General features: G+C 39.6%; 1 protein-coding gene across 1 annotated transcript in view; it reads left to right on the top strand.

Moving 5' to 3' along the window:
• Positions 1-21,912, top strand: part of RORB (RAR related orphan receptor B) — a 192,349-nt gene that overhangs the window by 121,091 nt on the left and 49,346 nt on the right. The window contains exons 2-3 of the mRNA XM_004769199.3: positions 11,559-11,644; positions 16,020-16,161. Of these exons, the coding sequence (XP_004769256.1) occupies positions 11,559-11,644; positions 16,020-16,161 (228 nt within the window). The remainder of the gene's footprint in view (positions 1-11,558; positions 11,645-16,019; positions 16,162-21,912) is intronic.

Genomic DNA, 21,912 nt, shown 5'->3' with positions numbered 1-21,912 from the left:
GGTTTCCATCCCAAACTTCAGTTACTTGCAGGGGATGTGTGTGTCTTTCTGTCTGTGTTTAATTAGTGTTCCTGTTCCAACCTTTGACTCTTCCATCTTCAGATACATAATAGGATGTCTTGATTTTCATATTCATCATGTATGTCTCTGTTAACTGATCTTTCCAAGTATTGTTGAAAAGAAAGTAGCATACAGACTACCTCTTAGAGCACTGAGCCATACTACACAAGCCATATGAAACTGCCAATCCTGCATGCTCCCTTGCACACACAAAAAAGTGGCAATTTCATGTAGTTCAACCAGATGCATGTGACTACAGATAGAAAGCCTAGCCGTATGATAGATCTAAAAGCATTCTGTTCTACTGTTCACTTAACGCCAATAACTAAGCCCCCAAGATAAGTTTAAATAGCTCATCTAGAATTTTACTCTCATAATTGGATTTTCCTCTTTCAATCTTTAGTCACCAATTTTAACTTTGACATTTTCCTACCTATTTACCACTTGAAGTTCTGTTCACTCTCTAAACCACCTCACCCGCCAAACCTTCCCAGCATCTCCTACTTGAAATCAACATCTTCTACTCCATATTCTTCTAGCACTCTCTCAGTCTGCCTTGCATTCAAATTATTTAGACCTCTGTGGGGCTGTACAATCACTGGATTCATTCTGAAGACAGAAACTTGGACTTGCTTGTATTTGTGGCCGAAAATAAACAAATACTTGCAGAATTAATTATTTTTAAAGTATTCCTTGCTCGTCTTTCTTGGGCTATCTCAGAGGATCCTGACCACTTCCATCAAAAGAAGTGCTTTTGTGTAATTCAATCATTTTTGATAATTAATAGAATTTTTAGTGCACTTACAGATGTGCAGAGCAGTTGAATAGAGTTCCACAGATGTACTCACCCCCTCCCATGCAGTTTCCGCTATGATTAATGTCTTGCATGAGTGTGATGTATCTGTTACAAGTCATGAACCAATACTGATACATTGTTTTTTTTCCTTTTCTTCCTTTTTTTTTTTTTTTTTTACTATTTTTAGATTTTTCTATTGTTAGTTTCAGAGGTAGAATGTTGTGATTCATCAGCTGCATGGAACACCAGTGTTCATTACATCAAGTGCCCTCCTAACTGCCCATCACCCAGTTACCCTCATCCCCTCACCTACCTCCCCTCCAGCAGCCCGGAGATTATTCCCTAGAGTTAAGTTTCTCTTTTGGTTTGCCTTCCTCTCTGTTTTTATCTTACTCTATTTTTTCCTTCCTTTACCCTATATACATAAGTTTTGTTTCTTAAGTTCCACATATGAGTGAAATCATATGGTATTTGTCTTTCTCTGACTGACTTACTTTGCTTAGAATAATACACTCTAGTTCCATCCACATCGTTATAAATGGCAAGATTTCATTCTTCTTGATGGCTGGGTTTTATGCCATTGTGTGTGTGTGTGTGTGTGTGTGTGTGTGTAAAGATCTATATATATCTATATACACCTAAATACATACATACATATACACCTCATCTTCTTTATCCATTCATCTCTCAGTGGACACCTTCCATCGTTTGGCTGTTGGACATTGCTGCTGTAAACACTGGTGTACCGGTACCCCTTTGAATCACTATTTTTGTATCCTTAGGATAAATACCTAATAGTGCATATTAGGTATGCACTATTACATAATTATGAAATATTATGTAATAATATTCCATATTATGCACAACCACTACATAGGGTAATGTAATATTACTACATAGGGTAGCTCTATTTTTAAATTTTTGAGGACCCGCCGTACTGTTTTCCAGAGTGGCTGTACCAGTGTGCATTCCAACCAACAGTGTAAAAGGACTCCCCTTTCTCTTCATCCTCACCAATATCTGTTGTTTCCTGAGCTGTTAATTTTAGCCATTATGACCGGTGGTCTCTCACTGTGGTTTTGACTTGTATTTTCCTGATGATGAGTGTTGAGTTTGAGAAGTTCCTTATAGATTTTGGATACTAGCCCTTAATCTGATATGTCATTTGCAAATATCTTCTACCATTCTGTAGGTTATCTTTTAGTTTTGTTGATTGTTTCCTCCACTGTGCAGAAGGTTTTTTATCTTGAACCCCAATGGTTCATTTTTGCTTTTGTGTCCCTTGCATCTGGAGGCATGTTTAGTAAAAAGTTGGGGCAGCCCATACTGATCCATTATTAACTACAGTCCATACTTTATATCAGGTTTACTCTATGTTGTATCATTCTATGGGTGTTGACCAATGGATAGATATTTATGCATCATTATACCATGCACAATAATTTCACTAACCTAACAATTCTTTGTTTCACCTATTTATATTCCCCTCCTTCCCCTGAATCTGTGGCAAGCACTGATTTTTTTGTTTTCTTACTGTCTCTATTTTGCCTTTTTCAAAATGTAATATGGTTGGAATTACACTGCCTTCTTTCACTTACCCTATGCCTATGTGATTCTTCCATGTCTTTTCATGGCTTCATAGCTCCCTTCCTTTTTTTTTTTTTTTAAGACCACAGAGACCACAAGAGACAGAGACCACAAGTAGGCAGAGGCAGGCAGAGAGAGAGAGGAGGAAGCAGGCTCTCTGCTGAGCAGAGAGCCAGATGCGGGGCTCGATCCCAGGACCCTGAGATCATGACCTGAGCCGAAGGCAGAGGCTTAACCCACTGAGCCACCCAGGTGCCCCAGCTCCCTTCTTTTTAATCACTGAATGATATTCCTTGTCTGGATGCAATGTAGTTGGTTTATCCACTCACCTATTAAAGAGTATCTCTTTTGTGGGACAAGTATGAATAAAGTGGCCAGCAACATTAATGCAAAGGTTTTTGTGTGGATGTAGGTTGCCAATTCAGTTGCTGGGTCATATGGTCAGACCATGTAGTTTTATAAGAAACTGCCATACTTCCTTCCAAAGCTGCTGTCCCATTTCGCATTCCCACCAGCAACAAATAAGCATTCCTTTTGCTCTGCATCCTTGCCAGCATTTGATATTATCATTTTGTTTTGTTTTTTAGATTTTAATCATTCTGGTAAGTGTGTAGTGGCATCACAAGGTTGTTTTAATTTCTAATTCCCTAATGACATACAACATTGAACATCTCCTCATATGCTGATTTGCCATCCATACATCATTGCTGTGGTGTCTTTTCTGGTCTTTTGCCCATTTTTTTTTTTAAATTTTGAAAACTCTTTGAATATTTTGGTTAGAAGCCCTCGGTCACATTCTTGTTTTCTAATATTTTTTTCCTGTCTGTCTTAATGCAATTTGATATTTAACAAAGAAAAGCTATATTTTTTCATCTCCCAGAAAGAGGGGGTTTTGCTGTTTTTGAATTTTTATCAAGGGAATGAAGTCTGCCTGTTCTCTCTGAGTCATCTGTGTGTGACTTGGTGTGTGGAGTTCTCCATTCCTGTTCTCCTTCAGTGAAGGGGGTGCTGCATAAACATGAGCTTTCTGTTGAAGATTTCAGCTAAATGAAGACTAGAGAAAGAGGCTCAGAAACAAAAGAAGGAACTGCAGAGAGACTGGTTTTTCACTGAAGCAAAATAATCGCTGTTTTCTTCTTTTTATAACTGAAAAAAATTAGCTCTCAAGAATACACATCTCCTTTTAAGTTTTTAAAATTTATTTAAGTAATTTCTGTACTCCCATGTGGGAATCAAGTTCATGACCCTGATATCAGGAGTCACATGCTCTTCCGATTAAGCCAGCCGGGTGCCCCATGTCTTTTTTTTTTTTTTTTTTTGAGATGAAAGTCTCCTCACATGGAGTTGTGGTTTAGGGGTAGACACTCTGAGAGTTAAATTATAGAATACCTTCTCTTTCTTTCTTCCAGGACTTCTCAAATTTCACTGTATGAATCACAGAAACATTGTTACAATGCAGATTCTGATTATCTTGGTCCAAGGTAGAAACTAAGGCCTGAATTTCTTTTTTTTTTTTTTAAGTTTTTTTTTTTAAAAGATTTTATTTATTTATTTGACAGAGGAGATCACAAGTAGGCAGAGAGGCAGGCAGAGAGAGAGAGAGGAGGAAGCAGGCTCCCCGCTCGATCCCAGGACCCTGAGACCATGACCCAAGCCGAAGGCAGCGGCTCAACCAACCAAGCCACCCAGGCGCCCCCTTTTTTTTTTTTTATTTTTAAAGATTTTATTTATTTGATAGAGAGTGAGAGAATGACAGGGGAGAAGGTCAGAGGGAGAAGCAGACTCCTCATGGAGCTGGGAGCTGGATGCAGGCTCGATCCCGGGATTCTGGGATCATGACCTGAGCCTAAGGCAGTCGCTCAACCAACTGAGCCACCCAAGTGCCCCTAAGGCCTGAATTTCTAGTGAGCTGGTAAGGGACCACACTTTGATCGTAGGGCTCAGGACAGCGTGATGATGGATGGGAGGAATGCAGTGAGAAACCATCATGACTACTGAGCTCTGTGTTAGTGAATATGGCTCCTCCAGATGGAGTAGCCTTCCGAAGGTATCCTCTCCAGGATTACCACAGAGAGCTGAAATGAGCTCATCTCTTTGCAAATATTGTTTGACCTCCTTATCTCCACCAAAATGGAGTAAACTTTGTGTGATTAAAAATTTAAAATAGAAAAACTACTTTTTAAAATCTCCTTGAAAGGCTTTTTTTGAAGAGCATCCAGTGAGTGAGCTAGTAGTGGTCAGACCCCAAAAACAGGTCTGCAGAAAGCGGGGCGGGGGGTGGGGAGGAGACATACTACCACACAGGGTTACAGTGTGAAGAGATGTAGACCCAGCTGACAATCGTTAAAATCTGTAAAGGAAACCCAGTACACCGAGTGTTAATTACAGTAATGCAAGATGTTTCTGGTCATACACTGGCTTCTCTTTCTTCTGCCTTGTCAATTAATGACAAGGGTTTTTTGTAACAAATTCTTTGAGTGTCCTTCCTCCTGCCTTTTGAACAAAAGAGATATACCTAACAGACAACAGTAGAAACTCCTTTTCCTGAGTGCCATAAACTTTTTCATTTCCCTTAATGCCAGAGAAATTAAAAATTCCATTAGTTCTCAGAATAGCTACAGCTGTAATTGCCTGGACATCACTGGGCAGTTCTTAAACCTGAATGCTGTCCTAGGCAGCTTGTTAAAAAGCAAATTCTGATTCAGTTGGTCTTGGGAAAGTCTTGATTCGAGGCATTTCTGACATGCCCCCAGGTCGTGCCAGTGCCACTGGTGTGCAGACCACACTGTGGGTGGTCACCAAAGACATGACTCTTTTATCCTGAATGATGTCAGATCCTAAACACACATTATCTTGTTGTAATTAAAACTCTGATAGGATAAGATGTAGCTAATGGGAATCAATTCATAAATAATGAGTTTAAAACCACTACGACTTCCAAGGGGGATATTTAACTTACTCTCAGTAATTGCTATTGATGATGATACTAATTGCTGCTACTGTCCTTTGTTGGTCTCATTCTCGTTCTCTGTTGTTTTGGTCTATTGAGGAGTTAGAGTCAGCAAGCAACTCTTTGGGGCACAATGTTCCTCTGGAAGATAAATCAACGCCCTTCATGATAATCCTATAAATCAGGCCTTTGAAAAAAATCATTTTTTGCCATTCTCATATGATAGCAATTTTTTCTTAATCTTGTTCCCAGTGACATATGGGATATAATAATATAAAAATAAATGTTACCTGCAGGTCATTCAGAAGCTGTCTGTCTAAACTGAATGGAACCAAAGGTTCACACAGTCTACCACCCAGAATATTACAGAGGAGAGTTTAAGAAGAAAAGGAGATCCCAAATGCTGATAGAGGAATTAGAGGAATTCTCGTAGGAATTAGAGTGTACTGAGTTGCATGCACTGGTTTTGGTATTTAAGCAGGAAGCTGGGATTAAAGATGCTGTGCGCCCTGTTGAGACACACGTGAACACAGACCTGATCCGATGTCAGGAATCTTTTAGAGTCACCACATAGCGTGATATAAAAGCTCAAAGACTTCTGCTTTTTTCCTAAGGGTCTCATTTTTCCACACTTCCGCTCTTTTCTGATAAATCAGAGTTGCACTGAAACCAGATCTTAGAAATACTTGCTTTATCCTGTAGGTTTGCTCTTCTGTGACATCAGAAGATTGTATGCCCGATAGAGGTAGAAATTTACCAGTCTGCCAGTGAGAGAGGGAGGGACTATGAACAGGGATTTTAATTAGGACTTGCCACAAACGGTAGGTGAGCCGCAACTTACACAACTACTGAGACCATGTGCAAAAGGAATTTTAACCAAAATAGTCAACCTTATTGGAAGTTTTGTATGTGCAAATTTTGCTTCACTCAGACAGTAAGAGTTTTTCCTGCTCTGCCCACTTTTAGCATAACTAAAATTCTGGGAAACAGAAACTGAGGGGTAAACCCGGTATCCAGGAATGGAAGTTATTGCTGATGGGGCAGATGTTTCTTATTTCCCTTCAGGAAAAGAAAAATGGGGGTGCCTGGGTGGCTCAGTCCACTGGGCATCCGACTCTTAATTTCACCTCAGATCATGATCTCAGGGTCCTGGGATCGAGCCCTGACCCTGGCTTCACTCTCAGTGGGTCGTCTGCTTGAGATTCTCCCTCTCTCTCTGCCCCAGCCCCCCTCAAATAAATGAATAAATCTTTTTAAAAAGAAAAAGAAGAAAAGCAGAAAACAAAAGATGCTAATAGTAAACCCCAAACCAAAGGTCAGCAAACAAATAGAAACTTCTTGGTCACTCCTTAGTAATTTCAGATTATAGGCTTGTCCCTGGGCTTTATTTCCTTTGCAGGTGGTTCACATGCTACAGAGTTCCTAGTTCACAGCTTGATTCATTTAATCCTCAATGGGAGGGAGCTTCACTGTAGCAGAATCACTTGCGGATCTCTTCCAAAATATATATCCACCCCAATCGCAAGATTCTGATTACTTCTCCTCACTCCAAACATGGGAAATCTGTATTGCTTAAAGCCTTTTTTTTTTTTTTAAAGATTTTATTTATGAGAGAGAGAGAGATAGAGGAGGAGGAGAGCAGACTCTCCCCTGAGCAGGGAGCTGATGTGGGGTTTGATCCCTGGACCCTGAGATCATGACCTGAGCTGAAGGCAAATACTTAACCAGCTGAGCCACCCAGGCACCCCTGCTTAAAAGGGACTATGTGGAATCTCTTGGTTGTACTGAAAGAAAGAAAATTAGGACTACTGCTTTTAGGAGTCATACAAATGATCTTTGGTCTCAGAAAATTTTTTTTAAAAAAAGTCCTGAGGCACCTGGGTGGTTCAGTCAGTTAAGCATCTGTCTTTGGCTCAGGTCATGATCCTAGGGTTCTGGGATCAAGCCCCATGTTGAGCACTCTGCTGACTGGGGACCCTGGTTCTCCCTCTCCCTCTGCTGGTCATTCCCCCCACTTGTGATCTCTCTCCCTCTCTGTCAAATAAATTATATATATATATATATATATATATATATATATTTGTTGTTTTAACTTGGACACTTTCCTCCACGGACTTAAAATGCCCTGATGATAAAAATGGCCAGGTTGAGTTGTTGGAGTGGGGATTGAGTGCCACAAGAACATCCGCAGTTTCCTTCAACCAGACAATACCTGAACAGTCCACTATTACTACCGTGCCTGGTGGATTCTTTTAAGAATGAAGGTATTTTGATGCATTTCCTAGTGCATGCATTCACCTGGATTAGTTAATCTAACTTCACACCTGCCTTCAGCAGCGGGGGGTTCTGAGGGAGCAGAACAAAAGATATGTACATTTTGATCCTCAGGAAGCACTAAACACACGGTGACTTCATGCGCTGCTGTAGTAAGGGGCTCTAAGCAAGGGAGAGCCTTCAGGAGGTACCGGGGGACAGGGGGAGAAGAGAGAACTGCCATCTTCAAAGAAGAGACCAACTGTGACTAGTTGATAATTATCGAATAGGACCTTCCTGCCAAATCAGGGAGTATTAAACTAATTGTACTTCCTAATGTGATCTTTTATAAGGTAAAACATCAAATTCTTTCAAATCTTTCATGATAGTCTTTGATATTGTATGAATATCATTTCCGAAATACTATCTAGGATTGCTTTTATAACAAAAAGATCTAGTTGGTAAATAAAATGTTAAGTCTTCACAGAGGATTGCCAGTAGGAAAATGGAAGTGAGCAGAAGATATAAGAAATGGGGAAACTGTGAAATGAGCACATCTCAAGCCGTCTCTCAGGGCATCGCGGCTCCTCTGTGTTTGTCTCTCAGAGAACACTATTGTTGAATTAATCCACGAGTCGCACAAAAGCAGGACAGTTGAACTCCCCCTTCAGTTACCTTAGAGCGCCTTCACTGTTACAGCTGGTGTGGTCCAAGCCACCACATCCTCCCTGGACGTTCAGCTTGGACCTGTGATAAATAGCATGTCTGCAGATCTGCGTTCACTGCAAGATAACTGCCTACCAGACCGTGCCTGGAGTACTGGCCGGACGTTTAGAAGTGTCCATTGGAGCAGTAACGTCCTCGTTGTCCTAATCAGTGTCCGAAATTCTCTGCCTTGAAGACGTGCTTTATAAAATACATAGGACGAGTTGTGATGTTGTAGCGCAGAAGCAGTTTTTTTTAAATGAAGGCAAAGGAATAGGATTAGTCCTTTAAATTATTTAAATTTATCTTTACCTATAATACGCCTCAGATGACCTGTTCTGCCATGATAGGTAAAAACAGTCCTTGGTTTCCAGTTGATAATGCCTTCCTACACATAGCAACACACATATGCCCTTTTCTTTCTCTTTAAAAATACTGTTAAAATGTTTATGGTTCTTCAGGATTACACGTTGAGCTGGGATAATAAATATGTATAAATATGCAGATGCTCTATCGAATCATTCCTTCTCCCATTTGTATTTTCCAAGTTGTATAAGATAACCTTTGTGGCTTTCAAAAACATCTTCTCACACCCTGGGGGGCAAATTACCTCTATTTTCATTTCCTTTAGAGTTAGATCATTTTATAATTAAGAACTTATTGAAGCAGATTCTCCCCACGTGTAAGTTACTCCCTGGGGAGTAATTTATGCAAAGAGTGCCTCTGACTTAATATCATAGACGCCTAACAACTGTACAGCGGATACCTGTTATTTTTAGTCAGTTTTGTAATCATTATAAAGAATCCCCTGTTTGAAAGGTTATCACTTAAAAAAAAAAAGTACAAATAATGTATAGTGTCACTCTTTTGAGTTTCTTAAATAAGATTTTGTAATAGAGGAATAATAACGTGGTCTGTCATAATTCTTGTCCAATAGCATTAGAAATACCAGCTAACAATAGTTCTGATGCTGATGAAGACTGACATTTTGTAGTTCTTTACTCTTTGCAAGGCACTTCACATAAAATATCTCATTTAATCTTCACCAATCTATGACGTTTGTCAGCTAAACTTGATAAACCAAAGAACAAGAATTTGGTCTTGGCCGTGGACCCAATCAGTAACAGATTAAGGACAGGAATCCAGGAAAAGAGAATAGAATTACATCAACTCTCACATTTTTCCCCCATCACAAAACCTTGAAAACAATTACCAGTTCATCTCATTTGAAAGCTAAAGGAACAGAACTAATATAAATACTTAGGCTCATAACTGTTTTAGTTGACTTTGTCTCATTTCCTGATGTTTTTATCATTATCTCTGGCTGGTGCTATTGGACTAATATAGGAATTCAAAATTGTATTCATGTCCGAAACCTGAGGTAGGCAGGGAAAGGGTTATTGAACAAAGTATTGGGAAGGCTGGCTAATTTCTAGTTGCCATCTCCCAAACCAGCTCAAGGGCATCATTAACCACTTCGATCCTCAGTTTTCTCATACGAAAAATAGGGCCATAACGCTGAATTTTTTTGCTCATAAAGATGACTTGAACTTACCATGAAATACTTGGTTTCAAAAAATTGAATACACTCTCCTAAAGCTAAGTATTCTCTTTTTAAAAAATGCAAAACAATAAGAGAAAGAGGGTTATGTCTTACATTTATCTGTTTTGTATATTCCAGGGTGAGAAACTGTAGAAAAGCATCCAAACGGCAGATTGATGTACAAAGCATTTTGAGGCATATTTTGCATAATTATTTTAAATTGGGAACAGGAATAGCAGCTCTTCCTGGTGTGTACAATTTTAACAGCACTTAGAATACTACCAGAGACATAGGAATTACTATATTCTAAATAAAGTTTATCTCATGGATTCATCCATAACCTCAATGCTGATGACTTAAAATCATCTTTCCACAAGTTTCCATCTACAGGTGCCTACCTGTGCCCACAGGCAAGATGGAAATCCCATGCTCCACCACATTCCACAAAATAGTTGCCTTACCAGCAGCCCCATTTGTGTCAAACCTGCTGTTGAACCTGACCCTCAAGGGTGAAGCTGAAGTCACCTTTGATTCTCCATCAGTCTCCACCTCTGTGTCCTTTCTTCTGTTGATCCCAATTGAAATTCCTATTTGCTTCTTCTCTCCCTTTCTCCTGCCACTGATGGAGTCCATACTTTGATCTCCTAACACCAGCTTTGGAATAGCCTTTGAATTGGTCTTCTGCTTCATTTTGTTCAACTGGCTGAACCCACCCTTCTGAAGGACCCAAACCACCACTTCCAACATGTCTTCACCCTGTTCCCTTCCTTGAATCCTTATGGCCAGTGGCATCAGGTGAAAATTCCTCTACTAACTCCCAGGAACTCCATAATCTCCTATCACTCCCTCTACCCAACCACATGGCCCACGTTTCCAGTAGAGCTGAGTTGTCTGTGAGCCATTGTCAATGATCATGAGGCACTGTCACTCCAGATCTCTTCTGTTCCATTCTGCTGGCAGAAATGCCCTTTGCCCTTCACACCGGCCTAACCTCATCGTACACAATCTTCAAACTCAGCCCAGATGTCTTCATCCCCATGAAATTACTTTGTTTATATTAAAGTCATAGTAGCCACCTGTTTTTATCATTTTCCCCTGATTTCTCCATGGATTAATTTTGTTATATTAGTGAAATTATTTGTGTCCTTAATTTATAATATCTTGTGTCGATAACTTTTATTAGTTTCGTGGTCATGTGGAGTATGATCAATACATATTGTCTCCGTTGACATTTTCACCAGTAAACGTCCAGCCACATCATGTATAAAGCCTCCACCATCCCTTCCAGTTTTGCTTTATTTACTTATTTAAAATGCTATTGAAATGAGGCATGGGATAGCTCTCAGTGACCTCGTGTTTGAAGTGCAAAATAAGAGAACCAAAGCCACAGGTTCAAGGGATTTTTGAGTCAACTTAGTAACCAGGTCAAGCTTAAAAAAGAGGAAGCAGTGAACTAAGAGTTTAGAAAACTTCTGATCCCTGCTTATATATTTCAGTTTTAGAAAAACAAAGCAAACGGTGGTAGATGGCTGTCCTTTCTCTCCAGGAGTGGTGGGCGACCCCACTCCAGCGTCCTCAAATCCTAAGGTCATGCTGGGAAGAGGTGGGGAAGGAGACAGGAGAGCAAAAGGATGAAACTCAAAATGTGTCTTTTCCCCTTTCAGCACAAATTGAAGTGATACCATGCAAAATTTGTGGCGATAAGTCCTCCGGGATCCACTACGGAGTGATCACGTGTGAAGGCTGCAAGGTAGGGGGCTTGAACACAGCACTGGCCAGGCATCGTGTTTGCCTCAGGCATCGGTATACCTCCCCATGCGCGTGGTGACATCTTTTCAAAGAGGGCTGAAGGGTGCTTGTGCTTGCTGCTGACCCATAGGAGCTTCTGCTTGGTGTGTGGCTGGGTTGGTTTTCTGTTCTTTGGCCTTCCTTCTTTTTCGTGGTTGCATACCTGGTCAGCAGCTACTTAAAAATGGATTTTTAAAAATGGATTTTAAAAGCTTGACTTAGTCACATTTACAGATAGAAATACAGCCTCTTCCTGTTTTAACAGTACTGTCTTTAGTAAACTCAAGGGTGTTGATCACTAGGTGAAACTACTAAAGGTTAAAGATTGCAAGCCAATGGCCTAGATTTATTAATCTGCTTGAGAAAGTCACAGGTAACAGTTGCAGTATGCACAGGACCATCTTTTATTCTCACATTCCAGAAAAATAAAAGTAGAAGCATAGAATGTCAGAAGTATACCAGACTCTAAATTAGTTAAAAATTATCTGCCCCAACCTCCTCATCTTTCAGTGAGTGAGGTATAAACAAGATCATGCCATTAGGCCAATGTCACTGATCTAGTTAGTGACAGAGTATGGCCAAAAACACAGGATTTTTATTCTCAATCTAGTGTTCTTCTCCAAGGAGAGATTGAACCAACCCTTCCAAAGACAAATTCCTATGAGCAAGTTGCTCTTAAAAATACAAAGTTGAAAATCACAGTTAACACAGACCTAATCTGAAATAAGAGAAACTTGAAAGTTCACAGTAAGTTTTTTTCAATTCTTCCTTAGAAGGGGGGGTGGGAATGAGAGGCAAAACACCACGGAGGAAATAAAAAAACAATTCCACACCTAATTTCAAAGGGCAAAGTGTCACCAGAACACAGAAAATGTAGCTACACTCTGCGAGTGAAAAATGACATGTTGCAAAGTTACTGGCAAAAGCAATCATATTTTTGATCAAAGATGGAAGCAGAGCGACTCATTAATTAATTGAAGACCGGTAGACAGGGGCCCCTGGCTGGCTCAGTCGGTGGAGTACATGACTCTTGATCTCAGGGTTTTGAGCTCGAGCCCCACGTTGGGTAGAAAGATGACTTAAAAATTTAAAAAAATTTTTAAATCTGTAGACTGAAGGAGATGTACCACAACCATAGATTCTAAGAACAAGCCTTAATATTAACAGACTCAAAAACATGTGAAATGAAACTCACCGTAACGGTCAGATAGTCGTGGTATGTGAAAAACTGGCCATGTCTTCATAATAGTCTCAAAAAAGTATGATTCCTGGAACTGAAACTGGGAGGAAGAAAAGAAAAATAAATGAAAATAAAGTGGGAAAAGGACAGAGAGGGGAGAATAACATAAATGTAACTAACCTGTCGATACACTGACCTGCTTTCAAAGTGGTGAGTGATCATCCGTATTTGAAGGGCATGAGACTTGCGCTGCGTTCTGGTCCTCTGCAGACCTACAGCTGAGAACTGTGTGTTACCCAATTTAATGCAGTTCTTCTTCATCAGAAGAAACAAGCAAAATTACAAATCAGCGATTTTTTATTCTCCTTAGACAAATAGTTTTCTTCGTAACATTAACAATTTAAGAATCTGAACCCTCCAGGGAAAGCATTCCCACCACTGTGTTGGTTTATTATGCAATGTTAAGGCCTCTGGTCTGGTTTACAAAGTAACCACCATATACATTTTTTTTTTTTAACCAGTGTCAAAGTGTGGATGTTTTGTGTTTCAACATATAAGCTCTATTAAGAAAACGCCCGATTTCAAAATATGAGTGTATGCTCATGTTAAAAAGCAAAACATCTTAAACAGTAATTTCCAGAAGACTTGACTCTGAAACAAAGATATTCGAACAGGTCAATAGCCAGAAACAAGTGTGTAGGTTCCTGTCATCTTTTCTGTTTAAAGGGAAAAGATCCAATACTAGAAACTACATTGCCATTCAGAACCATATTCTAAAGGTGTAGCCAGAATGACATTGTACATGACATTACTTTTTTTTTTATGTCCTGGGAAAACCCACATGTGTCAATCTGCTGCATATTTCTCCAAATAGAAAACTCAAGAAACTGCTCAGAATAAGATGTCGGAATCAGTACGTTCACTATCAACCTCTGAATTTTCATAATATGGTTCTTGAGTCAAGATAAACAGCCCATTTCAAATAACATCAATTCAGCTTGTGCACTTATTCAAATCCCTCCTCATTCAATAAAACTTGAAACAGAATCTCTTTTTTATGCCAAAGACCTCATTTGCAATAATGAACAACAGATAAGCAAGAAAAGCCTCATAATTAATGTCAAATTGACCTTAAATTAGGACTGTGGCTATGACTTCAAAAGTCTTCTCTGTCAGCTCTTTTGCTAAGTGGCACTAAAGCATCCAAAGATAAAAACCACCAATGCTTTCTTAAAATATAAATTCAAAGTCCTCTTTTATCAAGACTGATGGGCCGAAGTTATGGCTTCTGACTGCTTTGATGGTATACATCTTCCTTGACCTGCATAGGGGTTATGTCCCTAACAAACTCAGGGTGAGTTGAAAATACCTGAAGTCAAAAATGCATTTAATACACTTAACCTACCAAACATCGAGGCTTCGCGTCACCCACCTTAAGTGTGCCCAGAACACTTACATTAGCTTATAGTTGGGTAAAGTCACAAAGCCCACTTTATAATAAAGTGTCGAGTATCTTATGTAATTTATTGAATAACATACTGAAATTGAAAACCAGAATGGCTGTGAGTATAGGGGATTGTTGACCCTCGTGATTGCCAGGCTGACTGGGAGCTGGGGCTACAGCCCTGCCCGGCATCACAAGAGAGCACCATACTGCCTCTCACTAGCCTGGGAAAAGATCCAAATTCAAAGTATGGTTTCTACTGAACGCGCACTGCTTTCGCTCCACATGTAAAGTCAAAACATCATACATTGAACCATTGTATGTCAGGAGCCATTTGTGTAGGGAGTACATCATTTCGATCCCTGGGGATTGGATGTGAGCTCCATTGTAAAGGCTCCATGAATTCATTCGAACTAGACAATTAGATAGCTCCTTCTGCCATCGCTGGTCCACTATGGAAGCAACACGCGTGAGCCTGTGGGCACCAGAGTCCTTGTTTTGAATGCCTTGGAGCTTAAACACAAAACTGGTTGGCATTTTTACTCTCTAAAAAGATACGCACCACACATCTATTTCTGAAGTTCCTCACAAGAGTGGCCGAGCTCTCTTCACGTGCCAGGCCACGCTGTAGGAGAGCCCCAAACTGAAAGAAAATCGATAATCTTGATCCTCTTTGAACTTGTTGGGGTGTTTTGCATTTATGTTGATTCTCAATATATTGTGTTAAAATATTACTTATCCTGATTAACAAGTTTTTTGGCTCCTCTTAAATTTTATGGCCAAGATGGGTGCCTCACTAGCTGTGACCGTAGACCCAGCCCTGCTCTATCCTGCTGTTGATAACTAAGGAAACACAGATTTTCCCCTGTAGGGTTTTCTAATTAAGGCAAGGGTATCCAAAGAATTTTTTAAATGATTAACTCAGCTGTGGATTTATCTAGAAGGATTATGTACAGTCCATGGCAGTTACGTTTGTACCAGAAAGACCCAGACTTACTCGTAGGAAAACCTCCTACATCTCCCGAGCCTGAGGCCAAGCAAAGAGCATGTGTTCAGCTTTTATTTTTGCTGATTTTTAATGAACAATGTATATACCATATTTCCTTTATTTAGAGATGAGGTTAATTATAAGGGACATCACTGATATTAAAAAAAAACAACCTTCCAGATGCATTCTGGCCAAATTTAAAATTTTTCAAATAGGTGAGTGTGCATCTTAGGAACTATAGGAAGGTGATGGTACACACTGGGCCCACCCTCCTCAGTACAGCTATTGCGACCAACAGCCCAAGTTCTTTTCCCCGCCCCCTTGCACTTGCTGTAAGGTTGCATTATTGTCCCCCTCGTGTTTTGTCGCATTCGGCTTGGCAATCACGCTGTCCTTTGCCACTCCTTCCCCACGCCCTCCTCTTTGAAGGAAGGAGCTATGTTCTGGTTTTCTTTGCAGAGATCCGTCCAGGTCACAGACGTCTTAAGTAAACATTGATTAAATGAATGAATGAAAGACACCTTCATCTCTCTGCAGATAGTACACATTTCCCCAGTGCAAACATCTGTAAGCTAACCAAGGAGAAGTGTCCAAAAAAAAAAATTTTTTTTTTTTACTTAAACCCAGTTCCAGTCACTGTAGAAAACGTAGCAAAGGTATATGTTAATTTTCTCCATTTTCCTTCTTATAGATCCACCTCCCTCCCATTCTCTTTTTGCTTCTAGGGATTCTTTAGGAGGAGCCAACAAAACAATGCCTCTTACTCCTGCCCACGGCAGAGAAACTGTTTAATCGACAGAACCAACAGAAACCGTTGCCAGCACTGCCGACTGCAAAAGTGTCTTGCCCTAGGAATGTCGAGAGATGGTAAGACACTGCGTTCCTATTTCTTACTTAAAGGCTTTCACATGGATGCTTTGCTGGAGTCTGTTTAAGCCACCGGAAGGATTCTAGACAAAGGGAATTGGGGATAAAAGAAAAGAAAACCATGGGCTGGTTGTACATGAAGAAGATAAGAAAGTATAAAAATACTGTATTGCCTCTGAAATAGGAAGAAAGGAAAGACTTTCCTGTTGTTCATGGAGCGAACTGTGCTAACAAGGCTTGGTGAGAGCCACATAGGCCTAGGTTGGATCCTATCTAGGTTTGCCTGTGCAGGAACAGTTTCCTAGGATGTGAGATTTTCAGAGCCAAAACCAGGGATAGTTTCAGGCAAACCAGGACCATTAGGTCACTGGGTAAGTCTGACAGGTGCATAGGTTGCTTGGTACGTGGAGATGCTAAGGAACGACCTGCATGTCTGTAGGAAGCAGAGGATTCTGCTGTTGGGCATGGATTTTGGGAAAGCATCATGAAAATTGCAAAGGCTGTAACAGAAGTCCACGTCTTAAAAAAAGGCCATGTGGGTGGTGTCCTTCTCATAATACAGCCCAAATGGGGGAGGTGGGTCCCCAGCTGAATTCCACAGATTGATGAAACAGGACAAATAAACTCACACAAAGAATTTCATCTAGTATTGCTTTCATTTTTAAGCACTCATCTCAACTAATTATTTCCCCAATGACATTGGCCACAGCACTCCTATATCAGGTTGTGAGCAACCCTGAGTCCTGGGGGCATTTCTGTCTTGTTTTCACTGTATCCTCAGAGTCTGGTTAAAAGCAGGCACCTAAATGTTTATTGAATGAACCATGGAATTCTCTTTTACCTGGAGCCTGACATACAGGCAGTTCCCCTGGTACTTATTCTCTGTGTGTAAATCGTTGCGGATTCTCTGCCTCTGGTCACACCTAATGAAGGTCAAGGTACTATGGAAGGAAGAGAGGGAGGAAGGCTTCCAGATTTTAAAGAAATACAGGTAACTAGCATGCACTGTCTGTTGATATAAAGGGATTTTATGAGTTATTAAATCACCATGAGCCTTTTACTCATTTGGATGAAATCAGTTCTCCATAAGTCTTGGTATCTAAACATAAAAACTACTCAGTTCTTAGCTTGCATTCTCAAAATACTTATAATTTTTTGTTTATCTTTTGCTACTTTCCAGTCCACCTAACTTTGCCTTGCATAAACATATACCTAGGAGACCAATTTGACCAAAAAAAAAAAAAAAAAAAAAAGAATCTGACTTTGAGCCTTTCAGTTTATAGGTAGCTTCTAAAGTTGCAAGGATGTAAGTTTCCAAAACTCTTCTATTAACTGACTTTTTGTTTGTATTTCTTGCCTTTTTTTCTTGCTTTTGTTTGTTTTTCTTGTTTTTTCTTGTTTTACTTGCTAACTGTGTAGCTTACTCCTAGGGTAAATTGATTACACTGTGTACCTCCACATAACTAAAGTAAAGAAAGTAGAGGGTGGGGATTTAGTAGTTTTAAGGATTTATTTAGTTGAAATTATATGGGAACTTGAGTTGATGACTTTATATTTTATTTTCACCATAGTGAGGCAATATACTAATTGATAGTGTTTGAAGGAGAGTATATATTAATAATTGTGCAAAAAAAATAAGTCATTAGTTATTTGTCTTTGTTACTTCTTCCTACAATAAAGGAAAGTGCCTCTTTTGGAAGGCAGGTCTTAGGAGTCCATGCTGGGTGAACAGAATTATGGGCAAGAAAAAGGCATATGGTCCAAAGTTCTCAAAATCTAGGAGACTGTCTGAATCCCATGGCATAAAAGAAATATGTTGGGGGGAAGGGTTATTTAATGGATAAAGCCACAATCTACTCTCAAGGGGGAAGAAATTCACCACAGCACAAAAACTTGCAAGTAAAAGCAATACAATGAAAATGTCTTAAAGACACTGGGAATTCAGAATAATGATCTACCTTAATTTTAGGTCCAGAGACAATCCTGAGGCAGCCAGAGATTTCTTCAAAAAGATGTCCTAAACATGTTTTATGTCAAACCTAATGATGAGGAGAAATGCTCAGGAATGGGTATAGTGGTTGGGAAGAAGGAGAATTCTTCTGCTGGAAAGAGGCTCCAGCAGAAGCAAAAGATGATTCTTTCTAAGGGAAAACAATTCTTGACTATGTTATATAGAGGAAGTTTCATCTGAACCTTGATTATAAAGGGTATTTTGTAGCAAATAAATTGTATTAATACCAAAGTAGCTGACTAGGTTTAATCTCCTGTTGATATGTAATGCCTTGTTTGTAGATTTCAAAAGCCCCAAAGTTATAGTTGATTACCTATGTCTAGTAAGGACTCAACAATGAGAAATCGTACTTCCTTTGCCACTAATTTATTATACTTACCTTCTGGTGATTAGGCAAGTACTTCAAGGTCCTTGAGTGGTAGTACCAGTGGCCAAGGTAAGATGCCCTCACACCTAACTTCTTTCTGCATATACCTTGCCCATTTTCCTTCAGACAGAAAGTGCCATCTTCATTTTGATATTTGCATTTGCTTTCTGTCAGTTATACATGGCACCAAGAATGTTTATTTCACCATACCTAGTCAACAAAGCAACATAGCTATTTATGGATAGTTTGATATAACTATTAAAATCACTGAATTTTCATTAATTCCTGAAATTTCCATTCTGTAATGGTTTATCAGCCATGGCACACATATGAGTAGACAAAAAAAACTCAGCAGTAACAAATTTGTTGAAATTTATTTGGTGTAAAGACTGGAGAATCAAATCCACTTGGCATGCACACACATGTGTCTAAAAAGGCGAGGGCACGCATGTTTATATGTGTGAGAATTGATAGCATGTATACGCCCACCAAATCTTCTCCATATTCTTTTTTATTTTTCTTTTTAATGGGCCCTTCACAAACGTTAGTTTCAGGAGTCTTCAGGATAAACTCTTTCCCATTATACTACTACAAACAAACAAACAAAACCCAGGAAAAAATGCTTGGTGCCAGCAGGAAGATGTGGAGCCCCAAAGCAAAAGCATGACGCTCACCTTGCAATAGTTTGGGTGTGTGACCTCCTAAATGACATCCATCAATGAAAAAGCAGCAGCTGCCCTACAAGGCCAGGCATCACAGATTAGTCTTCTACTTCTCCAGAACAGCATTGTCCAATATCCAGAACGGTATCCACATGTCACTATTTAAGTTTAAATTTAAACTTTTAAAAGTTAATTTATTTTGAAATTCACTTCTACACTCACACGAGCTGTATTTCAAGTGCTCAGTAGCCACATGTGGCTTGTGGCTACCATCTTGGAAAGCATATAGAACATTCAATCATCACAGGAAGTTCTGCTGGGAAAGGAGAGGGAGGAGAGAGAATATTTTTAAACTATGAATAGGGTTGGGTAGGTTGAATCTGATCTTTTCTACAAAGCTTAGAGCACTATAAAAAAGGCATATCCTTGAAATTAAAAAGAGTTAAATTAAGACCGGTTTCCTTGGTAGGCAGCAAGATGTAGGCATAGAGAACTTTACAACCAAAAGATTGTAAGATAAAATAATTTCCAAAATGAGTATGGTAGTTCTACGATTGGGTTCTCTTGAAGCCAAAAACACATCTCTAGATGTCATGTGTTAGTAAATACAAATCTTCAAAGAATCGATGACTTTGTTTTATAATTATTCCAAAAACTTCTGTTCCATTTAGAATCCCACAGTCTGGGGCGCCTGGGTGGCTCACTCATTCAGCATCTGCCTTCGGCTCAGGTTGTGATCCCAGGGTCCTGGGATCAGGCCCCACATCAGACTCCCTGCTTGGTGGGCAGCCTGCTTCTCCCTCTGTCACTCCTCCTGCTTGAGTTCCCTCTCTCACTGTGTCTCTATCAAATAAGTAAATAAAATCTTAAAAAAAAAAAAAAAAAAGAATCCCACAATCTAAATAAATATGAAAAGATTCCCAATATTTTGCATAAAATTGTTCTTTGCTAGTATGGGATCAAAATGAGTGATAAGAGCATATCATAAGCAAATATCATCATCACTGAATATTTATAAAGCACTCTGATGTATACAGAATCGTGCGAGTTTGAGAGCTAGCAGTTTAACAAGTGGCTGCCTCTGTACTCAAGTGAAAATCATTAACACAATAATTCAAGTTTGAGAGGGGCAAATGCTTAAAATATGTGCCATTCTGATTAATGAGTAGTGGTAAGAAAAATGCTAATACTTGAAAATATAATAGTAATGCAGCCTTTATTAGAAGTAGCCCTATGAATATAACAAACATTTTTACAAATGGTGACAAGGAATTTTTTATATGTATAATATATATCTGTCAGGAAAGTTTTCAGTATATTTACTTATTCCATGTACTAGAATCATTTCCCCCAAATATATCACGACTTTTATAACAGGAAGGGGTACAAAACTGAAATACTGGCTCATCAGTGTTTCTGAAATAAATGGAAAATTTATTCTAAAATAATATAGTAATTGTCAGCGAAGTTCTTGATTCAGGATGAAGCCAGATAATTCCAAAATGTAGGAGAGCTTTAAGTTGTCTCTGAAAATATTTTGGTTTGTTTGGTGACCTGGAAAGGGCATAACTGTTCACCATTGGGTTTTCAGATGTTTACTAGGGCAGAGGTCTGGACAGCATACTTACTTGACCTCGTTCGCTTTGATTATGAGATCTGTGGTTAATAGCACATTTCTGAACCTAAAATTATTTAATGTAGGGTCTTAACTGGGTTCACTCATTCATCTGCCTCCAGCTATAGGTCAGTCTGTGCCTCTGCTGAAGGCAAATAGCCTTGTTTGGAAAGATCCAGAGAACTCGGGCGGGGCTTCGCAAAGCTTATCCTCTAGCAATCTGGTTTAGGCATGTCCTTTTCCTGGTGAGATAATTCAGTCACACAAGTACTTCTGAAGCCTCTGTTTGTCACATGTCAATCTCCCATTTGGGATTGGCCCACAGCAGGTCACATGACCCTGTGGCAAGGGGGTGGGGCAGGGCGGCCCTGCCCACAATGATAGGGTGGTGTGCATTTACCCTGGGAATAGGTAGGAAGAATCAGGGTCATTAAAGCAATCAACTCACCTCAATGTATATTTCACCTAAAGGCAGAGTGTATGGAAATCTGAAGCAAGGTTTAAACAGAAAGGGTTTTAAAAAGAGATGTTGCATTTATGTCTCCGCAGCGGAGGAGTTTCTCCCCAGTTTTTTTTTTTTTTCCCCCTCTATAGATCTTAAACACAAAAGTATTCTACTAAAGTAACTAAGAAAGTAGATATACTCCATGGGGCACCTGGGTGACTCCATCGGTTAAGCAGCTGTATTCAGCTCAGGTTATGATCCCAGGGGTCCTGGGATCCAGCCCCACATGGTATTCCCTGCGCAGGGGAAAACCTGCTTCTCCCTCTCCCTCTGACCCCCACCCTGCTCATGCTCTCTCCTGCTCTTCCTCCCTTTCTCTCTCAAATTAAAAAAAAAAAAAAAAAAAAGGTAGATCTACTCTAGCCAAAATAAAATTTCAATCTTAAACAATAAATAGAAATTTTGTATCCATCTGCATAGCTCTGTAATAAATGCTATTCTGAACCTACATGAATGCAAAGCACAGGTTAGCAAATAAAGAAGGGTGTCACTTAATTTCTTGGGGGGAAAAGTTCTTCTTCCTGAATCCAGAGTTATCACGGCTTATTTTTTCTTAAACAAAAAAGGTTTTCCGAAAGGAATTTATATATT

Source organism: Mustela putorius, unplaced genomic scaffold, assembly GCF_011764305.1.
Source record: "Mustela putorius furo isolate JIRA1106 unplaced genomic scaffold, ASM1176430v1.1 tig00000854_pilon_pilon_pilon, whole genome shotgun sequence".
Lineage (NCBI taxonomy): Eukaryota > Metazoa > Chordata > Mammalia > Carnivora > Mustelidae > Mustela > Mustela putorius.
The sequence above is the reverse complement of the archived record's forward strand: the minus strand, read 5'-3'. Positions and strand labels throughout refer to the sequence as shown.